General features: G+C 44.9%; 1 protein-coding gene across 11 annotated transcripts in view; it reads right to left on the minus strand.

Annotated features, from left to right (window-relative positions):
- The window catches only part of Veph1 (ventricular zone expressed PH domain containing 1), a 222698-nt gene that overhangs the window by 177317 nt on the left and 20205 nt on the right, over window positions 1-25176 (minus strand). For 10 of the 11 annotated variants that reach the window (XR_007110145.1, XM_047563393.1, XM_047563390.1 and 7 more), the window contains 2 exons: window positions 18259-18474; window positions 3719-3893 (listed from right to left, as the gene is read on the minus strand). Coding sequence is in view for 10 of the 11 variants with exons in the window: in XM_047563390.1 (XP_047419346.1) it covers window positions 3719-3893; window positions 18259-18474 (391 nt within the window). In the remaining variant the exon portion in view is untranslated. Of the gene's footprint in view, window positions 1-3668; window positions 3894-18258; window positions 18475-25176 lie in introns of all 11 variants that reach the window. The other variant, XM_047563397.1, reaches the window with a different exon arrangement.

Here is a 25176-nt window from a genome sequence, read left to right on the forward strand (position 1 = left end):
GATTAAAAAATCAGCAGAACACACAGAGGCAGCAGAGACTGCTGAATACACTCAAACATATGCACACATCATATATATTATGCACATATACATAATATGTATGCATATATTATATGTGTATATATAAGTACATATTTGTTAGATCAACATTATACACACACATACACATATAATATCCTCAAACAACTCTATGTATGTATGGGGACTTAGTAGACAATAGCTCCAACAGGATCAAAAGTCAGATTGTTCAATGGACAGACAGTGAATCTGATTCATGGCTTCTAGGCAGCGGGCTCCATTTTAGTCCTCACATGCACACGGCTGAGCCTGAGGTGTCACAGACAGCACAGATTGCACACTGATGACAGGGAACCAGAGGGCAGCCATGCAAGGGGACTGGGGTACACCCCACAAATGGATGCAGAATCGGCTCATCACCTGCTGAGTTGAGGGAACTGGGAGGAAGCTGCGGTGGTTACAGTGAGGAGGAAAACCCGCGCAGGGAAGGAGTGGCAATGTCATCCTGGGTGCCCACATTTGAAAGCTTGTGTGAAGAGCAAGAGGGGTTGATGGCCCAACAGGACAACAGCCTTAACCAAAAGTGGGAGACCCCGGAGAGAGAACTTTTAATTCAACCTGAGGAAGAAATGCTGAGCACTCAGATTTGTCCGGAGATGATCTGTATCCTCACAGGAAATAGCAAGTTCCCTGACCCCAAAGGGATTCAAAGTTAGGGGGGCAGTCATGATTGGCATCACCATCTTGGCTTATACTTATGGGGAGACAGGATCTGCCATTATCTCAGGTAACTGTTGAGGGCCGTCTTGGACAAGATGGCACCTGGCAGTGAGCCAAAGGGCACTGGCTACCAAAATAAGGAAGTACCCAAAAAGGTTGCTTCCCTACTAGTTCCTTGGAGACTTATGACGTGTTAACGCCAAGCTCTAGGATTGGTTATCTAATATCATGTCGCGCGTGGACAGCTCGTGATTCATATAGTGCTATGCTGACATTCCTCTGCATGCTCTCCTGCGTGAGAGAAAGATTTGCTATAATTGGCTGATAAGCTAGGAGCCTGGGGCAGGAGAGAGGGAGAGGGTAGAAGAAGGGAGAGAGTGGGAGAACAAAGGAGGCAGAGAAACAGGGAGGACGCAATAAATCTCATCAACTAAAGATTGGTGGTGTCTCCTTTCTCTGCACCGGTTCTGCTGGATAGAACAGGTAACAACACCTCTATTTACATATGAGCAGACACAGGCTCAGAAAGATAAAAATACAAGTGTTGGGTGGAACTGAGATTCGGTTCTGAGGATGGACTACAGCACAGCATGGCCAGGGCAGATCTTCCTGGTAACCTCCCAGAGCATCAGCCTGCAGGTCTACACAGTGGAATGGCAGGTTGTGGGTCCCCGTAGGTACGCACATTATTGCCAGCAACAGCCTGGGTTTCTTTTGGGGTCCACTCCTTCTCCACTCCCCACCCAGGTGGTGGACCCAAGCCTGGCCAAGGATGTACAGTGTCCCCAGGCAGTGATGATGGGTTGGCTTAGAAATTTTCTGGCCCACGTCAGATCGAGCAGAGCTGCAGCTGAACATGGCCTATTGTGTAGCTGGCATTTGTGATGACAAGAGCAAGGAGCTGTGGAGGACAATCATGAACACACAAGTAAACCCACTCGCAGGGAGCAGAACTGGGCCATGACCTTCAGGACAGCCACTGAGCCATGCGAGAAATCTGATATACTAGTGGACTCTTTGGTCATGTGCCAAAGAGGGGCTGTTCCTCCTCCTAGCCCTCCTCCTCCTCCTCTCCTTCATTAAGCCATTTATATCTGGGGTTTCTACTTAAAATACCACTAACCATAAAATGGGATAACAGGACCTCAGCTCTGGGGTTCTTGTGGGCATTACATGATACAATGGGTATAAATGGATTCATATAATGTGTCATGGAAAGGTGTGCTGTAAACTTCAGCCACTGTCATTATTATTAACATCATTATAATAATCATGATCAAGTGGATGACCATTCAGAAGAAGAATTATGGAGAATGAAGATCAGGACACTACAGGTCAAAGTCCATGGTCTGTGGGCGAGAAAAACGACAGGTAATGAAGAAAGAAGTCCCCAAAAGACTCCTGGAGCTGTTTGGCAGGAGGACAAGACAAAGATCTGCAGAGCAGAGAACCTCCCACTCAGAGAGAGCAAAATTCCTCCTGTGTTGCTAAGCCTGTGGATGGTGGGGGAGTTTACAGTCACAGCGATCCTGAAAAATCTAAACCCTGAAACACGCGGTCCCAACCTTCTGTAGGTCAGGTTACCATTCATTTCATGGTAATTTTCATGGTGCTAAATCAAATAAACCAAATCATTTGTTTATTTCAAATACTTGCAGTGAATTTAGAAAGTATACTTTGTGTTTCAAAGATTTCTTTGTCATTGAAAAAATATTTTTAAAAAACCCAAATGGATGAGCTAAATTCTTGGCGGCTGTAAGGATATAATTCAATATTTTTCGTAAGTCTGTTACTTGCAAGCTGGACTACCACGGTCTTGAAATGTGTGTGTGTTTCAATGTTTGCAAGTCCTATAAATTTGTTCCAAAAATGTTTCCAAGGAGGTGAAAAAGTATCATTGTTATTCTGGACTTTTAGCAAATTCAATATCACATATAAAGTGAAATTAGCATTTTAATTCTATAGTCAAAGGAAATTAGAAATGAAAATACTGACTGGGATTGTTAATGACAACCCTTCACAGGCAAGCACAACGTCGAGAGCGAAACCTCACCATCAAGCTGGCAATCTCATGGACTAGTTAGACTTTAATCAGGAGGGCTGGGTGGAACTGGGGGACTAGTTAGTTGGCAATTTTGAGGCTGGGTGGAACTGGACTGCTAGTTTTTGTTCCACCAGTTGAACTGGGAGCACTTCGCAAGAGTGGAAGCTCCTCCTGGGCATGTGGGATATGTCAGTGAAATTCCGGATGAGCAGCTGGTGCATTTCACATGTTTTTTTTTTTTTAAAGTGAGACTGGGGGCATTTGGACACATATCACATATACTGTATATTGTTCCCTGACCCCAAATTTTACGAAAATGTTTTGGATCTGAAACCAAGAGAAAACGAGAAGACAAGGTGAATATTTTGTGTAGAGTAATTTGACCTTGTCTGTAATTCAAAAGCTTGGACAATTAACAGAAGGGTCCTGATTTGATTTTTTTGTGGTAGCATTTAATGCACTTTTAAATCAATACCAAATTACGATCACATTGAAGACATCATTACACACTCTGGTGTATTTTATCTAACCAAGGGCATTTCTTACTTTTGGAAACTGTGGGAAGAAGAGGTTCTCATGTTCCACCAGCAGTGGGGTTTTCCCACCCTCCCAGAGACACCCTCCAGAGCAGGTGGCCAGGGGCGTGGAAAACAGGCCCCTGGACTGGGGTATGTATGCAGGGTTGGAGAGAGCTCACCACTCACTGATGAGTCCAGGCAACTCATCCACCAGTGGACAGAAGGCTCACCAGCCCCAGTGACCTTACTCATGCTCACAAGTCACTTAGAGGGAGGGTGGAAGACCCAACGTGCCTCACCTCCAGATCTCAAGGTGCCTCACCTCCAGATCTCACTCTCCACAAACAGTAAGCGCTTCAAGAACACACCTCTAGACAACTCCAGAGACAGGTGCCTGAGCTCGGCCTTCGCACTGTACCTTGAAGTATGCTCCTTACTATCACCTCAGTGTGCTCGGCCAGGAGATCTGCCTTGGTGATGGCAGCCAGGCACAGGTAGTTGGACATGCTTCTGCACAGTTCCTTGCTGCCTCTGTGGAGGAACTTCACGGCAATGGGGATGGCTAATGCCATCACAGGGGGCCGGTTGTAATTCTGCGGAAACACAAGAAAGCAACAAATAACAGTGACTTGTTGCACATTTACGCATTTATTCATCCCAAAGTATTTCCTGTGCCAAGCTCCCAGAATACACCTGTGGAAATGCAGGCCCCGTCCCCCCTCCCTGGCACCTGGGAGCTCTTGGTCTTATTTGGGAGACTTTGACAGAGAGTTGACAGCAGAAGCAAAATGCAGGGTGCTCAGGGGGCAGAGAAGGGGTGTCAGGGTGGACCAGGAAAGACTTCCTGGAGGAGGTGGTGGCATCTTGGCTGGGACCTAAGGGGTGCACAGGAGATGGCTGGTGACAGGTAGGAAAGCCATGGACACAGGAAGAGCCCCTGGGGAGGCACAGGTGAGGGGGCCCTTGGTGCCCTGGGTGGGGGAGATGGAAACAGCTCAGATGGCCGGATGGGTGGGGTGTGGGGAAGCTGGGGGACAGAAGCAGTGAACAGAGGCATGAGGAGGCAGGGAGCTTGGAATGCATCTCCATGGCAGGCGGGGTCACTGGGGAGAGGAACACACATCAGAAAGCACAACCAAGGGAGACTGAAGGAGTCGCTTTCTGACTGCATCTTGAAAACTGAAGCTCTGTGCAGGCGATCCAGGAGGAGCACCTGAAGAGACCTGGTGCGTATGCACCACGGGCTGTTATGCAGCCATAACAGAACAGATCCTGTCGTCTGTGACACGGGTGGAACTGGAGGTCTTTCTAGTAAGTGAAATACACCAGGCACAGAAAGACGAGTTCTGCAAGATCCCACTCCTGTGAGGAAGTGAAAACAGGTGACTTCACAGAAGTAGAGTGGCCACAGAATAGTGGCCACTAGAGGCTGGATGGTCAGAGAACAGGAACCAAAGCACAGATTGGAGAGTGTGGGTAGCTTAGTTCACAAGGATTTATTATATATTTTACAAAGGCTTAGAGAGGGGGATTTGAAGTCCATGACACAACACAAAGAAATAAAAAAAGCATAAATGGAAGGAAGTTACCTGCTCTGATTTTTTTTTTTTTTTTGTGGGTGCTGGGGATTGAACCCAGGGCCTTGTGCTTACAAGGCAAGCACTCTATCAACTGAGCTATCTCCCCAGCCCCTACCTGCTCTGATTTGATCACTGCATGTTACATACAGGTGTCAAATGATCACCCTGTGTCCTATAGAGGTTTATAACTGTTATATGGCAACCACACAAAACCAAGAAACTAAAGTTTTAGCTGAGATTTAAAAGAAAAGAATACATCAGACTGAAAAACAAGGAATTCTGTACCCTAAAAACTTCTCTTCTTGATTTATTTTGTGACGGAACATAAATGCCTTTGTATATAAAATACTGCTGTTGGAGATGCAGAAAAAGTATTTGATAAAATACAGCACCCCTTCATGCTCAAAACACTAGAAAAAATAGGGATAGTGGGAACATTCCTTAACATTGTAAAGGCCATCTACGCTAAGCCCATGGCTAATATCATTCTAAATGGTGAAAAACTGAAAGTATTCCCCCTAAAAACTGGAACAAGGCAGGGATGCCCTCTTTCACCACTTCTTTTCAATATCGTCCTTGAAACTAGCCAGAGCAATTAGACAGAACAAAGAAATTAAAGGGATATGAATTGGAAAAGAAGAACTCAAACTATCCCTATTTGCTGATGATATGATTATACACTTAGAGGAACCAGGAAATTCCACCAGAAAACTTTTAGATCTCATAAGTGAATTCAGTAAAGTAGCAGGATACAAGATCAATGCACATAAATCTAAGGCATTTTTATACATAAGTGATGAATCCTCAGAAAGAGAAATTAGGAAAACTACCCCATTCACAATAGCTTCAAAAAAAATAAAATACTTGGGAATCAATCTCACAAAAGAGGTGAAAGACCTCTACAATGAGAACTACAGAACACTAAAGAAAGAAATTAAAGAAAACCTTAGAAGATGGAAAGATCTCCCATGTTCTTGGATAGGCAGAATTAATATTGTCAAAATGGTCATACTACCAAAAGTGCTATACAGATTCAATGCAATTCCAATTAAAATCCCAATGATGTACCTTACAGAAATAGAGCAAGCAATTATGAAATTCATCTGGAAGAATAAAAAACCCAGAATAGCTAAAGCAATCCTGGGCAGAAAGAGTGAAGCAGGGGATATCGCAATACCAGATCTTCAACTCTACTACAAAGCAATAGTAACAAAAACGGCATGGTACTGGTACCAAAATAGAAAGGTGGATCAATGGTACAGAATAGAGGACACGGACACAAATCCAAATAAATACAATTTTCTCATACTAGACAAAGGGGCCAAAAATATGCAATGGAGAAAAGATAGCCTCTTCAACAAATGGTGCTGGGAAAATTGGAAATCCATATGCAACAGAATGAAACTAAACCCATATCTTTCACCATGCACGAAACTAAACTCAAAATGGATTAAGGATCTCGGAATCAGACCAGAAACCCTGCAGATTATAGAAGAAAAAGTAGGTCCAGAGCTTCAACATGTCGACTTAGGACCAGACTTCCTCAACAGGACTCCCATAGCACAAGAAATAAAAGCAAGAATCAATAACTGGGATAGATTCAAACTAAAAAGCTTTCTCTCAGCAAAGGAAACTATCAGCAATGCGAAGAGAGAGCCTACAGAGTGGGAGAATATCTTTGCCAATCATACTTCAGATAAAGCACTAATCTCCAGAATCTATAAAGAACTCAAAAAACTCTACATCAAGAATGCAAATAATCCAATCAACAAATGGGCTAAGGAAATGAATAGACACTTCACAGAAGAAGATCTATAAGGAATCAACAAACATATGGAAAAATGTTCAACATCTCTAGTAATAAGAGAAATGCAAATCAAAACCACCCTAAGATTCCACCTCACCCCAATTAGAATGGCGATTATCAAGAATACAAGCAACAACAGGTGTTGGCGAGGATGTGGGGAGAAAGGTACACTCATACATGCTGGTGGGGCTGCAAATTAGTGCAGCCACTCTGGAAAGCAGTACGGAGACTCCTTAGAAAACTTGGAATGGAACCACCATTTGACCCAGCTATCCCACTCCTTGGCCTATACCCAAAGGACTTAAAATCAGCATATTATAGAGATACAGTCACATCAATGTTCATAGCTGCTCAGTTCACAATAGCCAGATTGTGGAACCAACCTAGATGTCCTTCAATTGATGAATGGATAAAGAAACTGTGGTATATATATACAATGGAATATTACTCAGCCATAAAGAATGATAAAATTATGGCATTTGCAGGCAAATGGATGAAATTGGAGAATATCATGCTAAGTGAGGTAAGTCAATCTCAAAAAACCAAAGGACGAATGATATCGCTAATAAGTGGATGATGACACATAATGGGGGGTGGGAGGGGTTAGTGTTAGGGTTAGAGTTAGGGTTAGGGAGGGGGGCAAGAATGGGGGAAGGAAGGACTGTATAGAGGGAAAAGAGGGGTGGGGGGGGAAGGGAAAAAATAACAGAATGAATCAAACAACATTACCCTATGTAAATTTATGATTACACAAATGGCATGCCTTTATGCCATGTACAAACAGAGAAACAACATGTATCCCATTTGTTTACAATAAAAAATAAAAGATAAAAAAAAAGGTGAAGTATGGAAAAAATATCTAAACATCCTCCAAAAAAAAAAAAAAAAAAATACTGCTATTGGCATTGAGTTACCTGATTAGGGAATACTATTTAGAAGATACAAATTGCTTTCTTACCAATGAGTGGCACATATTCAGTATGGTCAACATCACCTTTCTCTTTAGGAAGCCAGTTCATATTATTATATTATAACAGAAAAGTGGTTGTTCTCTCTAATGGTTCGTGTGAAAAGTATTCATCGTTCCTTCCTGGAGTGTGTCCTCGAGCACCCACCACAGTTCTGGGCTTGTGGTGAGTCCTCCATAAACACCCGTCAAGTTGAATAACTGATGGAGCAAATGTCGATGTAAGGCCACAGTGGCCACTGGGACATAATGTGAGAAAGCATGTGATGGAAGGACAGACCCTGGATCCTAGTCTGCCCACCTCCATCCTACTGGGTGGTCATGGAGGTCTGGCCCAACTCTCTAGGTCTCACCAGCAAAAGCGATCACCACCACATTTTCCAATCAAACAGTGTCTGATAAATAGACCCCAAGGCAGACATGACCTAACTGCCTGGCACAGGAAGTCATGAGGCTGCTGAGGGAACACTGGCCTGCTAGTAAAGAGGACCAATTCAGGATTACCATCCTAATAGAGGTCCACATGTGGGCCATCAATACCTAGATATCACCACCATCAGATCCAGAACCCTAAGGGGAAGCCCAGAATGGTGAGCATGAGTGTTATGACAGAAACTACTAATTGTCCACCAATAATGATTGGCTCCCTTTTCCTGAATTATGGTGGGACAGGGGCACATGGCTGAAGATAGCATTCCTCAGTCTTTGCCATTAAACATGGCCATGTGCAGTGGGATAAGGAATGGCATTAATGTGTTCAACTTTTAGGTCACTGGTACATGAAATGGCTCGGCTTCTTATTCCTTCTCTCCATTTAGTGCTGGTTGGAACGAGGCTAAGGTAACAAGCTAGAAGTAGTCATCCTAGAATGGTAATGCAAAGAAGACAGATAAAAGGAGCCTGGGTTGGAGCCGCCATCAAGCCACCAGATCAGCCTGGAATGCTACTCTTGAGTTGCTTAGTGGGAGACAATTCAAGTTCTGTGCTGTTGGGTCGTCTGTCATGTTTAGGTCTCCACTGCAGCAGCCACGCCTGTGCCTGACTAATACAATGCAAAGCCAGATTTCACTCTTAAAGTTTCCCCTAAGCTTAAAAAGAGAGCTATACCCTTAATAATGTAAAGTGCAGAATTCCATGTTTGTACATCAAGTCATACAAAAAGGACAAAAGAAAGGATATGAGGAAAATATTCTCACTGCTCTATGGGATCCCTGAGCAATGGTATGTCATTTTAGAAATGAGGCAGATGGTTCCGCTGAATATTTATCCCAACCATCACACCAGCCCATAATGAAACTCAACTCCAGGTAGGTGCATGTCTACAGGTGAGGAAAAAAAAAAAAAAAAACCCACAGGGAATATCCGGACAGTCTCAGTGGACAAAGACGTCCCACAACCAGCTTGAAAACCTTAACAATGCAGGAAAAGTCATAACCTGGATCACAGTAAGAACTTCTAATCCTTCTGTGATATCTCCAGGAAAGTGAAAAGATGACCCAAAGATGGGGAAGATATTTGTAATAATTTATCCAACAAAGGTCTACTAACACCCAGAATATATACCAAAAATTCAAAATCAATAAGACACAAACGAATACAAAATTAGAGGATTTAAACAGATACTTTACACAAAAAGATATCAAAGTGGTTCAAAAACATAAAAAATTCGCTCAATTTCACTAATTACTAATTTTGGTCTGGGTTCTGATTATAGGGTCGTGTTTAGTTAGAATCATTGAGATGTGACATGACTTCTTTCTGTTCTGAAAAAGGGATGCAGTCACATAAATTCAGCTTTCAAGTATTTTTAAAGTGAACTCAAAAATTAGTATACAGGCAGGACTGCATATTTAAGCATACCTAAACAACCCCTGATGGGTTTGAATGACAGTGGCAGGTTCAATGCAGCCGAAAATACAATATGGTGGTGACGGTGTCGGGAAGATGACTCCTCCATCTCACAGACCCTGGGGTGGCAGAGACAGTCCAATGCGTGCCCTTCCCACCGTTAGTCCTCTTGGGGGGAATGACGGTGCACTGCTCACATCCTGGTGTCCAGCCCATAAATACTTCCTGACTTCACAGGAAATGTCGTTGCTCTGGATTTCTCCCACCTCCAAACCTCATTAGACAGCCATTTGCCCTCCCTCTGGAGGCTCCACCCTAGCTCCCCTTTGAGGAACCATCTCAGATGCTCTTGGTGGCATTTCTATCTGAGGTCTTGAGGGTTCAAGCACAATGACTGCCTTCCCCAAATCCAGTGATGGGTTCACATAGGAGGTCACCAAATCATAATTAAGGGCTGTGTGAAAGGCTCTCTTCTGCTGGATTCAGGGAGTTGAAATGGAAAGATCCAGAGTAGCTGCCACTCTCTTGTGATCTCACTACTGAGACCCTTAGGAAGGCAATTGTACCTATCTGAGAGACAAGTCGTGAAAACCTGGACATGCCATTTCAGCGCCATGCTCTGGCTGTGCCCGAGGCTAGTTCTATCCCTGTGTTTTTCTAAGAGTCTTTAAATCTCTAGTGCTTCAGCTCCTCCTCCCTTCTTGTCACTAGAAACAAAAATATATCAGTCCGGGGATCCTGGAGGCAGGGAGTGGTTGGCTGGGCTGGGGGGTCTTGGAGACAGGGCTCCATCAGTCCAGTCGGGGGTCCTACAGGTCCTGGCTGTTGTCTCAAAATGGCGGCAGCCACGTGTAACCACACCTGCAGGTACTGTGACAGTGGACTTCCAGGCAACAGCAGGCAGCTGGCAATCCACTGGCAGTCTGCGGTGGGTCTGCTGGCTACTGGTAGATGATCAGCAGGTGGACCTCAGGCTGTGGGTGATGGGTAGGTGAAAGACAGGTGATGGGCAGGCAAGAGGCAGGCAAATGACGGATGATAGGTGCCAGTCAGTGCGCAATCTGCACTCAAAAAGTAGTCAATATGCTGGCAGACTGCAGGTGATCACAGTGGACAAATGGGGTAAACAGCAGGGAATCCATAAGCAGTAAAAACTGCTTCACCAAGAAACAGATATCCTCTGCATAGCTTGGTGTCTCACCGTGAAGCCACCTCCGACTCTAGGCTCTGGTGACAGATCATGTGTCTAGATTGCAGTTCCATTCAGTAGATCATCTGAGAGCTCCTAACACCACCCAAGTAACAGGGGCATGTCATACCACTGGAACTTTTCTGAAGGCTTCTCTGGATGTCTTTGGATTCTCTCTTCTTCCAGTGAATTAAAGTGGTCCTGATTAGACTGGGCACTACTGCTGAGCCAGGAAGCCTCCCTTTCAGCCTCAGGGGCCTGGGCAGATGCTTGGTCAGGCCACACAGAACTGTTTGGATATGCCAACTCTTTGATCTAATTCACACCAAAGAATTCCCAAAAGCCTGTCTCATGCCAGTCATCCGATGGATTTGCCCACAGAGGGAGACTTCCCTAGGTCAGACCCTGGGCATCCCTTTCTCTTCCTCAGGATACCAAGAAGTCAGACTAGAAACCAGAGTGTTTACTCATGGCACAAAGTCAGATCAGAACAGAGAGATACTGAGGGACATTTCATCTAGGACCCTGATGAAACCTGATTTTAATAACACACCAGCCCTAAACAAAATCTCCATCTCTGCTAACGGCAACTTTCTATTCATCAAATCCATTCTCTAACTTCCACACACCATCCCTCCACCCCTCAGTGATGAGTAAACTTGCCAAACCAGTGGCCCCACCAGAGCACCCTCTTTCCATTGGTATACTCAGCAGGGTAATTGATTTGACCAATTTCTCCATTATAACCCTATCCTATATCTTGAGGTTACATCCAAGTCACTTCAGTTAGAGTGCTGGATGTTCCCAAACCCCACAGTCTCATTTGGGTCTCTCCTCTAGGCGGCCAGTCTCTCCATGACATGTAGGCTTTTGATGAGTGAACTTAATACAGCATATCCTTGTCCCTACAGTGACAGGTCACAGCTGCGGCCCTGAGGCTGAAACACAATCACACAGTTCTCAGGGCTTTCCAACCAAGAGCTCCATGCCCAAGTTTACTTCATCTACTTCAGGTCTCTTGCCAAAAGCCACTTGCCAAGTGGCTTTCCACTAGAGGAATCCGTCTTCAAGTGCATTTACCTGTAACTTGAAAAATCAAAGGTAGTGGCATTGGAAAGTGTTCCCTGCTCTCTGTGGACACAGACAGGAATGGGGAGAGATCCATGGAAATAAGTCTTTCCCGCAACTGAGGTTTTTAGACCTTAGGACAAGTGAGCATTTGCCTGCACCAATGAAAGAATGGGCTGTCCTGGCCAATTAGATAGCATTCTTTTTAGAACAACTCTAGATGTTCAGGAGAAAAATAGCAACCAGTCAACAAAGTGTCTGATGTGTGAGTCCAAGTGAAATGTATAAAACCTTCCCCAAATGCATAATGGGATTGTTTAAAAAAGCAAACTTAAACACATTCATTTTTTTCCCGTTTTCTACCCACATGACATTTGGAAATCTCTCAAACGACACAAAAAATGACAGATTAATCAAAGAGCAAATAGTTCACATAAACATCAAAGTCTCTTGGTCTCCAGACGGTTCCTAGCATACCAAGGAGCCACAGCACTGCTGACACCAAGGGGACCTGAGCAAGGGGCCAGGAGCCAAGAGAACTTGAGGGAGGAGGGCCTGCTACCTGAGAGGTGGCCAACAGCTCCGGCCAAGGCTCAGCTTCACTTGCAAAGGCAGCAAAAGGAGCTGCTGATGCAGCAGGGCTGGACCCACAAATTATTCTACCTCCAGAATCGTGTGGACCACAGGCAGGGGAAGTCCGGGGTTAGTGTCCTACGCACAGACGCAAACGGGCTGGTCTGAGTCTCTTCGTACTCAGTTCAGAGCTCTGGGTGAACATGGTGAAGCACAGTGTGGACAAAAAAGACTGGCTCGTTGCGACAGCGATGTCCAGTTGCACAGGCAAAACAAGAGGGCCTTGTTCTGCTGATGCCGAGCATCGTAGCTCTCGACTAGATCAGCACCAGCTGAAGCTTTTGGTGGAGACTTTTCCCCTGAAAACGCACTTTGGGAACGTTTCCCAGTGTTTTAAAATGGAAAAGAATAAAGCTAGGGAGAGGAGCTATCTGAGGTGATATCGACTAAATGGCGCTCAGGTCATGGATTCAGCTAAAGGGCCAAAAAAAATGATGACGCTCAAGAAATAATAAACTCCACTCCTTGGTCATTCATCCAGCATTAGCATCAGACAGTGGAACTGATTCTGGATTTCTATTTAAAATGCTAGATTCTTACCCACTTAGCAATATGTAAAAGCTAATTGACACACGCCTACGTTTTCCCAGTGAAGTGTCTGACAGGTGATGACAAGAGGGTGTCAGGACCCCAGCAGGGTGGTTGTCCCATCTCCTCCCAATTCATACCACTGTCTGAGGACTGGGATTTCACACCCACCAGGGAGAAGTGTAGCTACCAGGAAGCCAGACAGCTGTCACCTTTCCTGAGTCTACTCATTCTTTTAGTCATTCGGTGAATATTATTTGAGCAACTATGTGCCACACACTATTCTAGGCGCTGGTGCTACTTCCATGAATGAACAGAGCCTATAATAAATTGGACAGGTGGAGACAGGCAGTACACAATGGCCAGACTAATAAGTAAGTCAGCAGCCCGTTACAGTGTGTTGAGAGCTATTTTAGAGTCTCCTGAGAATGGTGACAGCACCAGCCAGAGTTAACTCGGGCTGCACTTCCCATATCCTAGACACTGTCTTTATGTTCTATCTGTTCATTTATCCTCTCAGCAAGCTCATGAGGCAGCTACCCCATCATCTGAATTTTACAGAGCAAGAAGAATCGATCTGCCCCAGGGTTACACCTCAGGTCCATGAAGAGCTGGAACTAGCTGGAATGAACCTCTAAACTGTCACCCCGGTCCCTCCTCCGAGAGCTCTGGAGGAGACACTCCCGTCCACCCAATGCACCTGGCTCGGGAGGCCAGCCAGGGGCAGCATGTGTGTCCTCACACAGCAATGACCGGGAAAGACGGCCAGAGACCACCAACGCCTGGGAAGGAGGAGGGTGGACAGGAGGCCCTTCTGAAGGAGGGAAACAGACGCTCCTGGGTCTCCAATGGGACTTGAGGTTTTTTCCTAGCCCCTGCTCTCCACAGTCCTGCACACTCACCTTGACCTCCCAGGAACCCTCCTTGGTTACCCCTCTCCATACAGCCGCCCACGGTGGTAGCAGAGATGGGGGAAGAGGTGACACAGAGCTGCTTAAACGCCTGGCATCAGCTGCGCTAAGCAGTGCGGCTGGGAAGAGGCCGAGCCTGGACTAGTATGGAGGTCCACCAGGTGTGGCTCTCAGACTCCATCCTGGCCCGTCTGCCGAGCGGCTGGGCTCTTACTCTGGCACATCAACCGTGTGGATCGCACAACATCCCTGAGGCACATCTGAATCTTCGTCAGCCCTCTCCAAGCCTGTATGTGGCTTAGAAGTAACAGGCCTTGTGGGGACAAGGGGAAACCTGGCCAGAGGGAGCTCTCCGCCGAGAAGCTGTAGTTTGAACCAGGTGGTTCTGTGTCAGGTCTGGACCATGGACGGAGAGTCTTCTGTCAGGAAGGGTGCCCCTCTCATGCACCCACCAATCCCAGCAGGGAGCAGATGGGCCTGGAGCCAGCAGACGCTCGTGGCTACTGTCCGACAAGACAGAGCGCTTACCAGGAAGCCACTGCACCGCTTAACGGCATCCCTCTCCCTGTCACCTGTAACCCTAGTCATCCTGAGCAGCAGGCAACGCCCTCCCCTCTTACAGATGGTAAAAGGGAGACTTGGAGAAAGCAACAGGCCAATCTCACACTTACATGACAACAGAGCCCCAAGACTCCAGGGCCTCACGCTCTAAAGCTCTTTGCTCTTCTGCCTCCGCATCTCCAGGAGGAGGAATCAGCAGGTAGGTGCTCTGACTCAGTGCTCTGTTGTGTATGTGACAGATCACAGGTGGGTTGGTAGAAGCAGATGGCTCCAGGTGAAACCAGACCAAACCAGACCCAGGACTCACAAGCGCCTGCCAAGTGCACACGTACTGATTTTGTATCAAGGGAGGAAGAGAAAGTGACTCTGGAATTCTGAAAGTTATTTTTAAGGTAAGTGTGGCAAACTCATAACTTTAGAACCAAGAAAAGAAAGAATTCAATATAATTGCCACTTAAAAGAAGAACAAGTTCAGATATCTGCACTAGTCTGACAGTAGGCCGAAGAAAGGACATTTGGGTATAAAAAAAGTTCGAAAACTACACGCACACCACACACACACCAATGGGCGCTCACAGTCAGCTTACTCACTGAACTGGTCAGCAAAAAGAAAATTGAAATGGTTAGGGGGCGGGAAGAAGTGGTGGGGCCCTGGCCTGGTTAGACAGGATGGTTCTGATCACCGACCTGCCTGTCTCGAGAAGGGAGAATCTGGGTACAGAGGAAATCATTCCTTTTTATTCTCCATTTCGTGCAAGCTAAACATCCAAACTCCCTGATTTTTGAAAGTTGGTCTGTTTTATTTTACTGAACAAACAAAGCAAAATGAGTCATCTGAATAACTCCCTGGTTCCCACAAGAACTTCAATTACAAGTGGTAAAAAACCATGTTTTCAATGTTTACTGCAGGCAAAATTGGATGGAGGCTAAACCCTCACTCTGTGACCACAGCCCTTGGAGGATCTGGGAGGCACCAGGGGGTCTGGACCTCACTGAAGGACATGCTGTCCTCAGGGCTTCCTGCCCTCTCCACAGAGCTTCTGCCTCCCCCTGGGGCCCATGAAGGTCACTCTGAGCCCCCACTGGCCCTGTAGGCTGGCTCTTTTGTCCCTCTCAACCAAGAACCCATTGCTCAGTCCTTCTCTCTGCTCCTTCCCAAAATAGCCGTCCTTGACCTCCCAGTCCTGTCTCCACAGTCCTGCACGCTCACCTTGACCTCCCAGCCCTGCTCTCCACAGTCCTGCATGCTCACCTTGACCTCCCAGCCCTGCTCTCCACAGTCCTGCATGCTCACCTTGACCTCCCAGCCCTGCTCTCCACAGTCCTGCATGCTCACCTTGACCTCCCAGCCCTGTCTCCACAGTCCTGCACGCTCACCTTGACCTCCCAGCCCTGCTCTCCACAGTCCTGCATGCTCACCTTGACCTCCCAGCCCTGCTCTCCACAGTCCTGCATGCTCACCTTGACCTCCCAGCCCTGCTCTCCACAGTCCTGCACACTCACCTTGACCTCCCAGGCCTGCTCTCCACAGTCCTGCACACTCACCTTGACCTCCCAGGCCTGCTCTCCACAGTCCTGCACACTCACCTTGACCTCCCAGGCCTGCTCTCCACAGTCCTGCACACTCACCTTGACCTCCCAGGCCTGCTCTCCACAGTCCTGCACACTCACCTTGACCTCCCAGGCCTGCTCTCCACAGTCCTACACACTCTTTACGCCAAACACCAGTGAGCTGTCCATTTCTGCTTTCAAAAGTATTTGCTTTATGTTCCCCTTTTACACAGGAGACCCCACACTTTGCCTAGAATAAAACAGCCCTCGGTGTTAGAACTATGGACATTGTGACTGGCAGCCACTTAGAGTTCTCCACCCTGGGTCTTTGTCATGAGTCCGTACTTCTGCACAAGCTGTGCTTAGATTTCTTCTGAGGTATGTATGTATTCTGCTTGCTCCCAGTGTCCTCTTGCTCCAGCTCACCTATCTGCTGACATTCAGAAAATTTAAAATGACACATGCCACTCACATTTGTGGTTTGCATCAGATTTCCGTTGGATAGCTCTGCTTTCAAGTCCATACCAGTGGTTTTGAACCTGGGGGAGGAGCTAGAAAGTAGGACTGATCTGTGAGTGTCTATCGGAATGTCTGCAGAGTGGCTCTTCCAAGTGAAATAATCTAGGTTTCCGATGAGCACCAGCGATGTCTTCAAGACAACCAAGGAAGAACACATGCAGTAGGTGTTTGCCGTTTTGTACAAACAAATACTGTAGGTCCCTACCGTGCGTCGTGCTTATAGCAGGGGCTTGCCACAAAATCTTTGTTGATTTTGCTGAAATCCCCATCACCTCCCCACCCATCCCCAACCCGGGGGACACAGGAAAACAGTGTGGTGGCATGTGTAGTCTTGAGTTGACCAGTCCCTGAACTGAACAGACTAGGTAGAATTACCCCAGTGAACATGGGCAACTGTGAAGGGAAAGGAGGAAGAGGAGGAGAGGGAGGAGAGGGAGCAGGAGCAAGAGCTGGAGGAGGAGGAGGAGGAGGAACAGGCAGAGGAGGAAGGGAGTTACAGCCTGCTGCTGCACAGTGACTGGCACTCAGCCTGACCAGAACGCCCTGAACTGGAGCAGGGGAGGTCAGCGGGCTCAGAGGGATGTTCATCAATGTTGTGTTGAGGGTGAGGCAGGGAGAGGGGTTCTGTGGTCCCATCAGTGGGCCAGGGCTGCACCGAACAAAGCTACCCAGTTTGTTTTGTTTTGTTTTTTCTTTCTCCTTTTTAATTGCAGGACTTTTCAGGGTCTTTAATCCACTGTGTAACATTTTGACAGCTCGAAAGGCAAAATGACATTATTACTTCATGTACTTACATGACTACATGACCGATGTGATCCTACAATGTGTACAATCAGAAAAATGAGAGATGACACTCCATTTACGCATGTTCTATCAAAATGTGTAGATACATTTTACTGTCATGTACAACTAATTAGAACAAATTAAAATTTTTTTTTTAAAAAAGGAAAACTTGAATTCAGCATTCCCAACATACCTCGCCACAGACTTCCTTTTTAAGAAACACATGCCAACATAACTGGTTCATTAAATTTGTCATGAACAATGAGCTTTAATCTGCATTTAGGGTGAAGAAGTCATGACTCAGGAAGTGGTGACATGCCCTACATTTCTTTATTATACAACTGGTTTGTGTCTGAGCCCAAATTTCAAATTCATATTTCACCAGAGAAAGGAATTAAACAGTCAGAACAGGCAGGTATCATCATGAAGAATTCACAGTGCGTACAGAAATAAATACATGTTTTTGTATCAGGGATCGAACCCAGGTCTCATTAAATTGCTTAGGGCCACGCTAAGCTGCTGAGGCTGGCTTTGAACTTGTGATCCTCCTGCCTTAGCCTCCCGAATTGTGGGGATTACAGGCCCAAGCCACTCTGCCTGCCAGAAATACTCTTCAAATTGCCTTTTTCCTTCCACAGGACCTGAGCTCCTCCCTTCAGTCTCCACTTCCTCTTTGGTCTCCTAGGAAGAAAGTTTCCCTCGTGAATTTTCCAGTATTCTGCATTTGGATCTCAGGACACGTTGCTTTATTACTAGCTTTTTATGTGAACACATCTTATCTCTCCAAATAGACGAGATACTGCCATGGTATTGCTTTGAACTCCCTACGGTGCATTGTGCTTGTAGTAGGGGCTTCTTAGGACTCTCTCAGTTTATCATCATCAGCCTGCTGGGTTAGCTGCTAAAGGATCATGGTGTCTTTATAGTATCTAAAGGGTACAGAAGAAGTGGCTCTTGGTTAGACTTGTGTGTTCACCCAGTGTCAAATCGTTCACCACTGAACACGGACGTACCTGTAAAAGGCAGCTCATGATATCAGACGCGATTTTCGCATGAGGAGTGTCCTCGTCCCTCCCCGAGGGCCTCAGGCTGTGTTCCAGGCAGGACTCCCAGAGCGCCACAAGGGCCTTGGCGTGTTGCTCAATGGACTCTGTCTCTCTGATGGCCGTTGTGATTCTTGTGATACAGATTTCAACCACTGCCTGGTCGTTGTTATTGGTTTGGTAATCCTGTTTGGAAAGAAAACCTTCATGGTGACTAAGACTTTAGAAAGTTCTCCTTCAAAGGACCAAAGACTGACTCTGACATTTAGAAAATGGGCGGTCCACGCTGCAGCTAAGGGGTGAGGCTATAAACCTGGGTCTACAAGGAGGCCATCATCCTTCCTCCTTGGAAGAGGCAGGGAGCAGATGTGCTAGGATGGGGCAGCTGGGCAGCTGGACCTCTGCCAATGGACTGGAGGGCTGAACCCTGCACTTGCATGGGCTTAGCCTCAGGGCTGTCGGGGCTTCTCAGCCATCCCAGGGCGGGGTTACCCTGACCCTTCAGTACCATTTGTGAAGGTTTTCACACTTTCCAATTTCCCCTCGTGAGTTCTCTCTCTCTTCGGAGACACAACAGAACACATCATTTCATTTCTCAATCTCTTCCACTCAAGTAGCTGCCAAACCCAGGTTAGCTTTCCCAGCCAAACTGCCTTCCACTCCCGTTTCACATCTCCTAAATACCTCCTCTCTACTGCGTTATTACCACCATCCAGAATATCTAACTGCGGAAAAAAGACCCATCACCTGCATTTGAAAATTGGTCTGTGAACTGCATGTGGCCGACTCACAGAACAAAACACAATGGAGCAGATAATGTTGAGGTCTTTCGAAGCGAGAGGTGACGGGCTTTTCTATCCATGCTGGCTCTCGCTCTTCACGTTCTCGTGGTGGCTGTTACTGAAACTAAGGGACAGTTTGCAGATCATTTGTAGCCCAGATTCTCCAGAAGTGGAACTTCAGAGACTCAGGATGGGATTGCTTTGCAGGCTCAGGATATGTTCACAAACTATTCTGGAAAAGTCTTCCTACTTGGTGCTTGGTCACCTGGGTGACTCTGACCTCCTTCTGTGCCTTTTCAGGAACAGCATGTCTGATTTTTGCCAATTTGATCGGTGAGAAACAGTATCTCATTGCTGTACTAATTAGGTAGTTAGGGTTCCCTGACCCAGAGTGAGATGGAGGCATTGCCCTGGGGACCCAAGTACCCCAGGTTCATCTATCTTGGTGACTTGCTTTGCTCTTTGGTGGAATCTTTTCCTTCCATGGAGAAGGCTAAGTCAACATTTGACACTGGGGCTCGGAGGAGTCTGCACATTTCCCATCTCTCAGTTTAGTTTGGTTTTGTGCTTCTATTTACTGAAGTGCCAAGATTTTAGACAGTCAAACCTATTAATTTTGTGGGGGGGGGGTCTTTGTTTTTCCTTTTTATTTTTGATTGGAAATTTGATGGCTTAAATTACTCATTGAGTTAACAGGGAATGCAAGAGGCATGGTACAAAAATTCAGAGGCTGCAAAGGAAAGGTTCACTAGGAAAAGTGAGGAGTCAGTTTCCCCTGAGCCCTGCTCCTAGGCCCAGTGCCCTTCCCCAGACGTGCCTGCCAAGGGCTGAGTGGGCCTGGCGGCAGCAGAACACACAACTGCCCATGCAGTCGCCTTCCTTCCTGTGTGCTTCCTCTAATGCCTCAAGACGAGACAAGACAAGACACTCCAAGTTTTCCTTATTGGAAGTCCTAATACCAGTCCCCGTTATTTTTCTAGATTAACAAACACCTGACAACACACTCCACGTGATACTTTAGAAACGAGCCTTCTAGCCACGCACTCAGCTGCTCTCACATGGCTTTGGTTCATGGAAGGCCAGAAGGACTCCTGCTGGCCATTTTCCATGCCTCAGGTGTGGGTTCAGGGCCATCGGGGACTGGCTGTGCGGTTCCTCGGTCCCCGGACACCACAGGTCTGGCACTGTCCCTGTGTCAGCACCAGGAGTCCTGACTCGCATTCTGTGTTTTTGCCGTGGCTGTTAACAAAATCTGTTTTCCCCTCATCAGGAACTTTAATTAGCGTTGCTGATGAAGTGAACCTAGCGCTTTTCCTATTTACCTTTTGTAGCCAGCTGTTTAGCCCAACTATTCTTAATTAGGATGAATTTTCAAATTATCCTCTTGGGTTTTCTAGGAAGATTTCTGTACGGTGCAGGCTGCTGAGGTCTGTCCCTTTTATACATCTCACAGCTTATTATGTTGTCAAGAATTCCCTAGGCTACTTCACGTAAAAATGATCAGAGCAAGGTGCTGCCTCGGTTCCTGCTTTGGGCTTCGGATTTTTTTTAATATATAAAATTCTATGGCCATGGTGAAACTCCACCTCATGTACAACCACAAGAATGGGATCCTAATAAGAATAAGTTATGACCCATGAATGTATAATATGTCGAAATACACTCGGTAGTCATGTATATCTAAAAAGAACAATTTTTAAAAAATTCTACAGCCAGAATCAAGATAATACAGTAAATGTTTTAAATCATACAAGATGTATCACTTTCTTCCTGTTTTTAAAGTTCATAAATTTGATTTAATATTGTAATTAATAATATTAAAGAAGTATCAATCTATTTCTATTTTATTGAGTTTATTTCTTAATCAAGAATGGATTGTGGGCGGGGCACAGTGGCTCATGCCTGTAATCCCAGGGACTCGGGAGGCTGAGGCAGGTGGATGGTGAGTTCAAAGCCAGCCTCGGCAAAAGTGAGGTGCTAAGCAACTCAGTGAGACCCTGTCTCTAAATAAAATACAAAATAGGGTTTAGGATGTGGCTCAGTGGTCCAGTGCCCCTGAGTTCAATTCCCAGTACTCCCCCCAAAAAAGAATGGATGGTAAATTTCATTAAATGCCATTTGACCATCTCTAGATACATCATTTTATTTTTGTTCTTAGAGCCATTGTTATGACAAAGTTCAGAAACAAACTTCCTTAAAACAGTTAGTCTTGCATTCCTAGAATGCATTTTACTGAATTCTGGAAATAGTTTTTTTAATATGCTGCTGGATTCTGCTTTTACTATTTATTTAAATATTTTGTATAAATAGTTGGTCCTTTTGTCAGTGGTATTTTGTATCAATTTTATTTTAATTTAATAACAGGATTTGGAAAGAGCTAAGCTCTCTGTACCTTAATTTTTTTCCCTTAGTGTATCATGGCCCAAGAGGAGCAAATGAAAATCTTCTGCTACTCCCTTGTCTATCTACTTTTCCTGGAGTCTCTTATGGTTTTGTCTTGTGAATATTATTGCCATACACTCTGATACAGAGATATTACTTTCATAACTCTTGTCATCTAAACCCTCTGGCATAAAAAGTACCTTTGTAGGTTGTTATGGTTTAGATATGAGGTGTCCCCCAAAAGCTCTCATGGGAGACTGTGGGACAAAGTTGTCAGGTGAAATGATTGGATTACAAGACACTTAACCCAACAGCGTGTTAATCCACTGATAGGGATTACCTGGGTGTGACTGTAGGCAGGTAGGGTGTGGCTGGAGAAGGTGGGTCACTGGAATTAGGTTTTATATTTTGTCCATGGTAAGTGGAGCTCTCTCTCTGCTTCCTGGTTGCCGTGTTCTGAGTTGCTTTTCTCTGCCAGGCCCTGTCACCATGATGCTCTGCCTCACCTTGGACCCAGAGCTGTGGAGACAGTCGACCGTGGACTGAACCTCTCAAACTCTGAGCCAAAATGAGCTTTTCCTCCTCTAAACACTCTTGCCAGGTCTTTTGGTCACAATGACAAAAAGGTTGACTAAAATACTGGTCTTATTTAATGTCTTTTGGCATGAATGTTTTCCTGTCTGATATGAATATCATCTCTGTTTCTTTTGGTTTGTATTTGCCTAGCATTAATTTCCCATTTTAAAAATTTCTTTTGCAGTCTATGTTGCAAAAGTCTATGTTGAATGGTTGATAATCTTGTTTATATAGATCTGCAAAAAATACTTAATAGTCATTATTCAATGATTCTCAGTAGCCCAAAGCATGTCTAGTATATGGGGTTTACAAAAATATAAAAGTATCATTTGAACATCATTTAATTTCCAAATACTTTATCATAATCAATGATTTAAGCATGATGGGGCTACACATAGATATCACAGATGTTCATTTGAGAACAGAGGACCCTGCCTCAGCAAATAAGTAGGCAAGCTTCTCCCATCTGAAAGCATCCTTTCCTATGCTTCGTCTGGCAATTTATCATGGTGCCAAACAACAACAACAACAAAAAATGTAACCTATATATGAAGTCTGAATGTGTGCTATGGCTTTGTTGCAAAATTATTTGCCTCCATCGGAATAATCAACAGTTGACATGCAAAGCAATGATTTCAAATGGTACTGAAGTGGACCACAGTGGACACTGGCAAACTGTCCAAATTCCACCAGGGAGAAAGCTACTCATGTCCTTAGCTGCTGCTGCATAGCTGAATCTGCTGCAGAAACTGTCCTTGGTCAAAAGAAATGATTCATTCAACATTTCATTCTTCCATCTGGACAGTCTGCATCCAACTAGACTGGTCCAAGTGGGGACAGGAAAAATTCTGCCATCCTAAGGGGGCCATGCTATAGCTTTCTGCTGCAGGAGCCCAAGAGGTCATAGCAAACACTGTCACACTGCTCCAGCAAGCACCTACTGTGTGGCCTAGGGTATACCAAGTGGTACATGAATGAAACAGGAACAGAGAAGGTTGTACTCAGGATGATTCAAGTCAAAAACATGGAGGGGAGCCAGCTTGCTTCTCTTTGAATCTGGAGACTCACATGATCAGCTGAAGAGGGTCGGGAATCTCAGCAGGCAAGTGTGAACACACCAAGGGACTAAGCCTGGGAAGGTTGCATGCATGGACAGGAGAAGGTGAAGGGTCGACTTCCTCATCCCATGAGAATTCTTGGGAGGAGCCTTAGATCCAGACTCCAACAGAGATTGGCATCTGCCTGGTCCTAGTGGTGTGCTGATCTAATCTATCCAGAGTAGATACCACCCAACAATGACCCTAAAGCCTGATTACACCCAAGCCCCAGCCACTGGAACCCTCCACTTAAGACTCTGCAGTAGCCCCACCTGGGAGGGTAGTCCAGTCAAAACTCCAAGACTTCTCATTCCATCCGACCTTATGTAGGTGAAAAAAGAAGCTGAGAGCTATTTCAACCAGCTGGAGTTTTAGGCCACTCCAGCTGGCTGCTAGGTGAGTAACACAAAAAGTGGAGGGACTAACATCTCCCAGTCCTCGTTCTCTCTATCAGTATGTAGCTCAAGGAGAAAGGGAAAGAACAGTTGGACATAGGCAGTGACCATCCTAGTGATTTTTTTTTTTTTTTTTTTTTTTTTTTTTGGTGCTGGGGATCGAACCCAGGGCCTTATGCTTGTGAAGCAAGCACTCTACCAACTGAGCTATATCCCCAGTCCCCTAGTGATTTTTTTGATGGCCTCAGTGGCAATGATTCTTTCATTTTTCATTAACAATCTTTTTTCTTTATTTATTTTTTTCTTTTTGTGAGGGTTTTTTTTTTTTTTTTTCTGGGCTGATTGCTTCATGGTATATGCACATATATAATTGTGGTTTTTGTTTCTCATTTTAAGCATTTTTAATGATAGTTATCTTTCCTTATCTTTTGAGGGTTAGGAGTTTTGGCTTATTTTGATTTTGTTTTGTTTTTGTTTGTTTCTCTTTCTCACCTTCATTCTCCCACCAATACCCAAAAGCTCTTGCTTTCTCTCCCTTTACTTTGTTTTTCTTTTTATATTTTGTCTCCTTATTCCTTATAACCATCACTTGCTTCATCTCTTCTGCATTCCCTTAGTTCACATTTTAAACATTATAAACTTGCTTCTACCTTCACATCACACTTTCTTTTCCCTCCAAGAACTGTACTTTTACCATTTTTTACAACTCTTTGGTTTACATAACTCCTGCCTCACCATCCATGTTGTGGATGGCATAGTTGACACCTGCTATTTACTTTAATGCTGGATCTAGTTCATGGTTATTTCTGGTTTTTGCTGTTGGAAATTGTTGACCCCACCATTCCTGTTTTTTCCTGGTAATTAGTATTGCAGACATCATAGTAGGCACAAGGTGTTTGTTGCAATGTTGTTTGCACCTTGCTCCACCTACAAATTCACCACACTCAAACTTCAGCTATAATTTTATACAAATAAGAGAAAAAACAACTCAAACTAATGACAAGGCCCCAAGTAGGAATATCTGGGGGAAGGGAACTCAGGTCCTACTCATGGAAATCTACTCCAACAGCAAAAACAGAATTAACACAAAGACTGCTTACTGCACCTACAAGGGGTCTCAATTCAGATCACTCTAGGACACTTTAGGAAGAGAAGGCTGTGCCCTAAAAAGACTCACATATAAGAATGAAAGAGATACTCACCAACAGATGCATAAAATCCAACACAGGAATACAAGAAATATGAAAAAAAGCACAAGTTCTAAAGTTCATAACTCATTAGCAACTCATTTTAAAGATGTTGTAGTGGATGAAATATCAGATGAAGAATTCAAAGAATCATTATAAAAAATGATCAATGTATCCTAGGAGAACACAGAAAATAACTGAATGAATTAAGAAAGTCAATACTGCATATGAATGAGAAATTCACTAAGGAGATAGAAACATTGAAAAAGAACCAAACAAATCTTTAGGAACATTAAAAAGGAACCAAACAGAAATCTTGAAAATGAAAGACACAATAAATCAAATAAAATGTTCAGATGAAAGTTTCTGTAGTAGAGTTGCTTGTGCTGAAGATAAAACTTAGAGCTAGAAAAAAAAAAAATGGCCAGACTTGAACATTCAGGCAGTGTTAAATACAGGAAAATAATCA

Source organism: Sciurus carolinensis, chromosome 9, assembly GCF_902686445.1.
Source record: "Sciurus carolinensis chromosome 9, mSciCar1.2, whole genome shotgun sequence".
In the NCBI taxonomy this organism is placed as follows: Eukaryota; Metazoa; Chordata; class Mammalia; order Rodentia; family Sciuridae; genus Sciurus; species Sciurus carolinensis.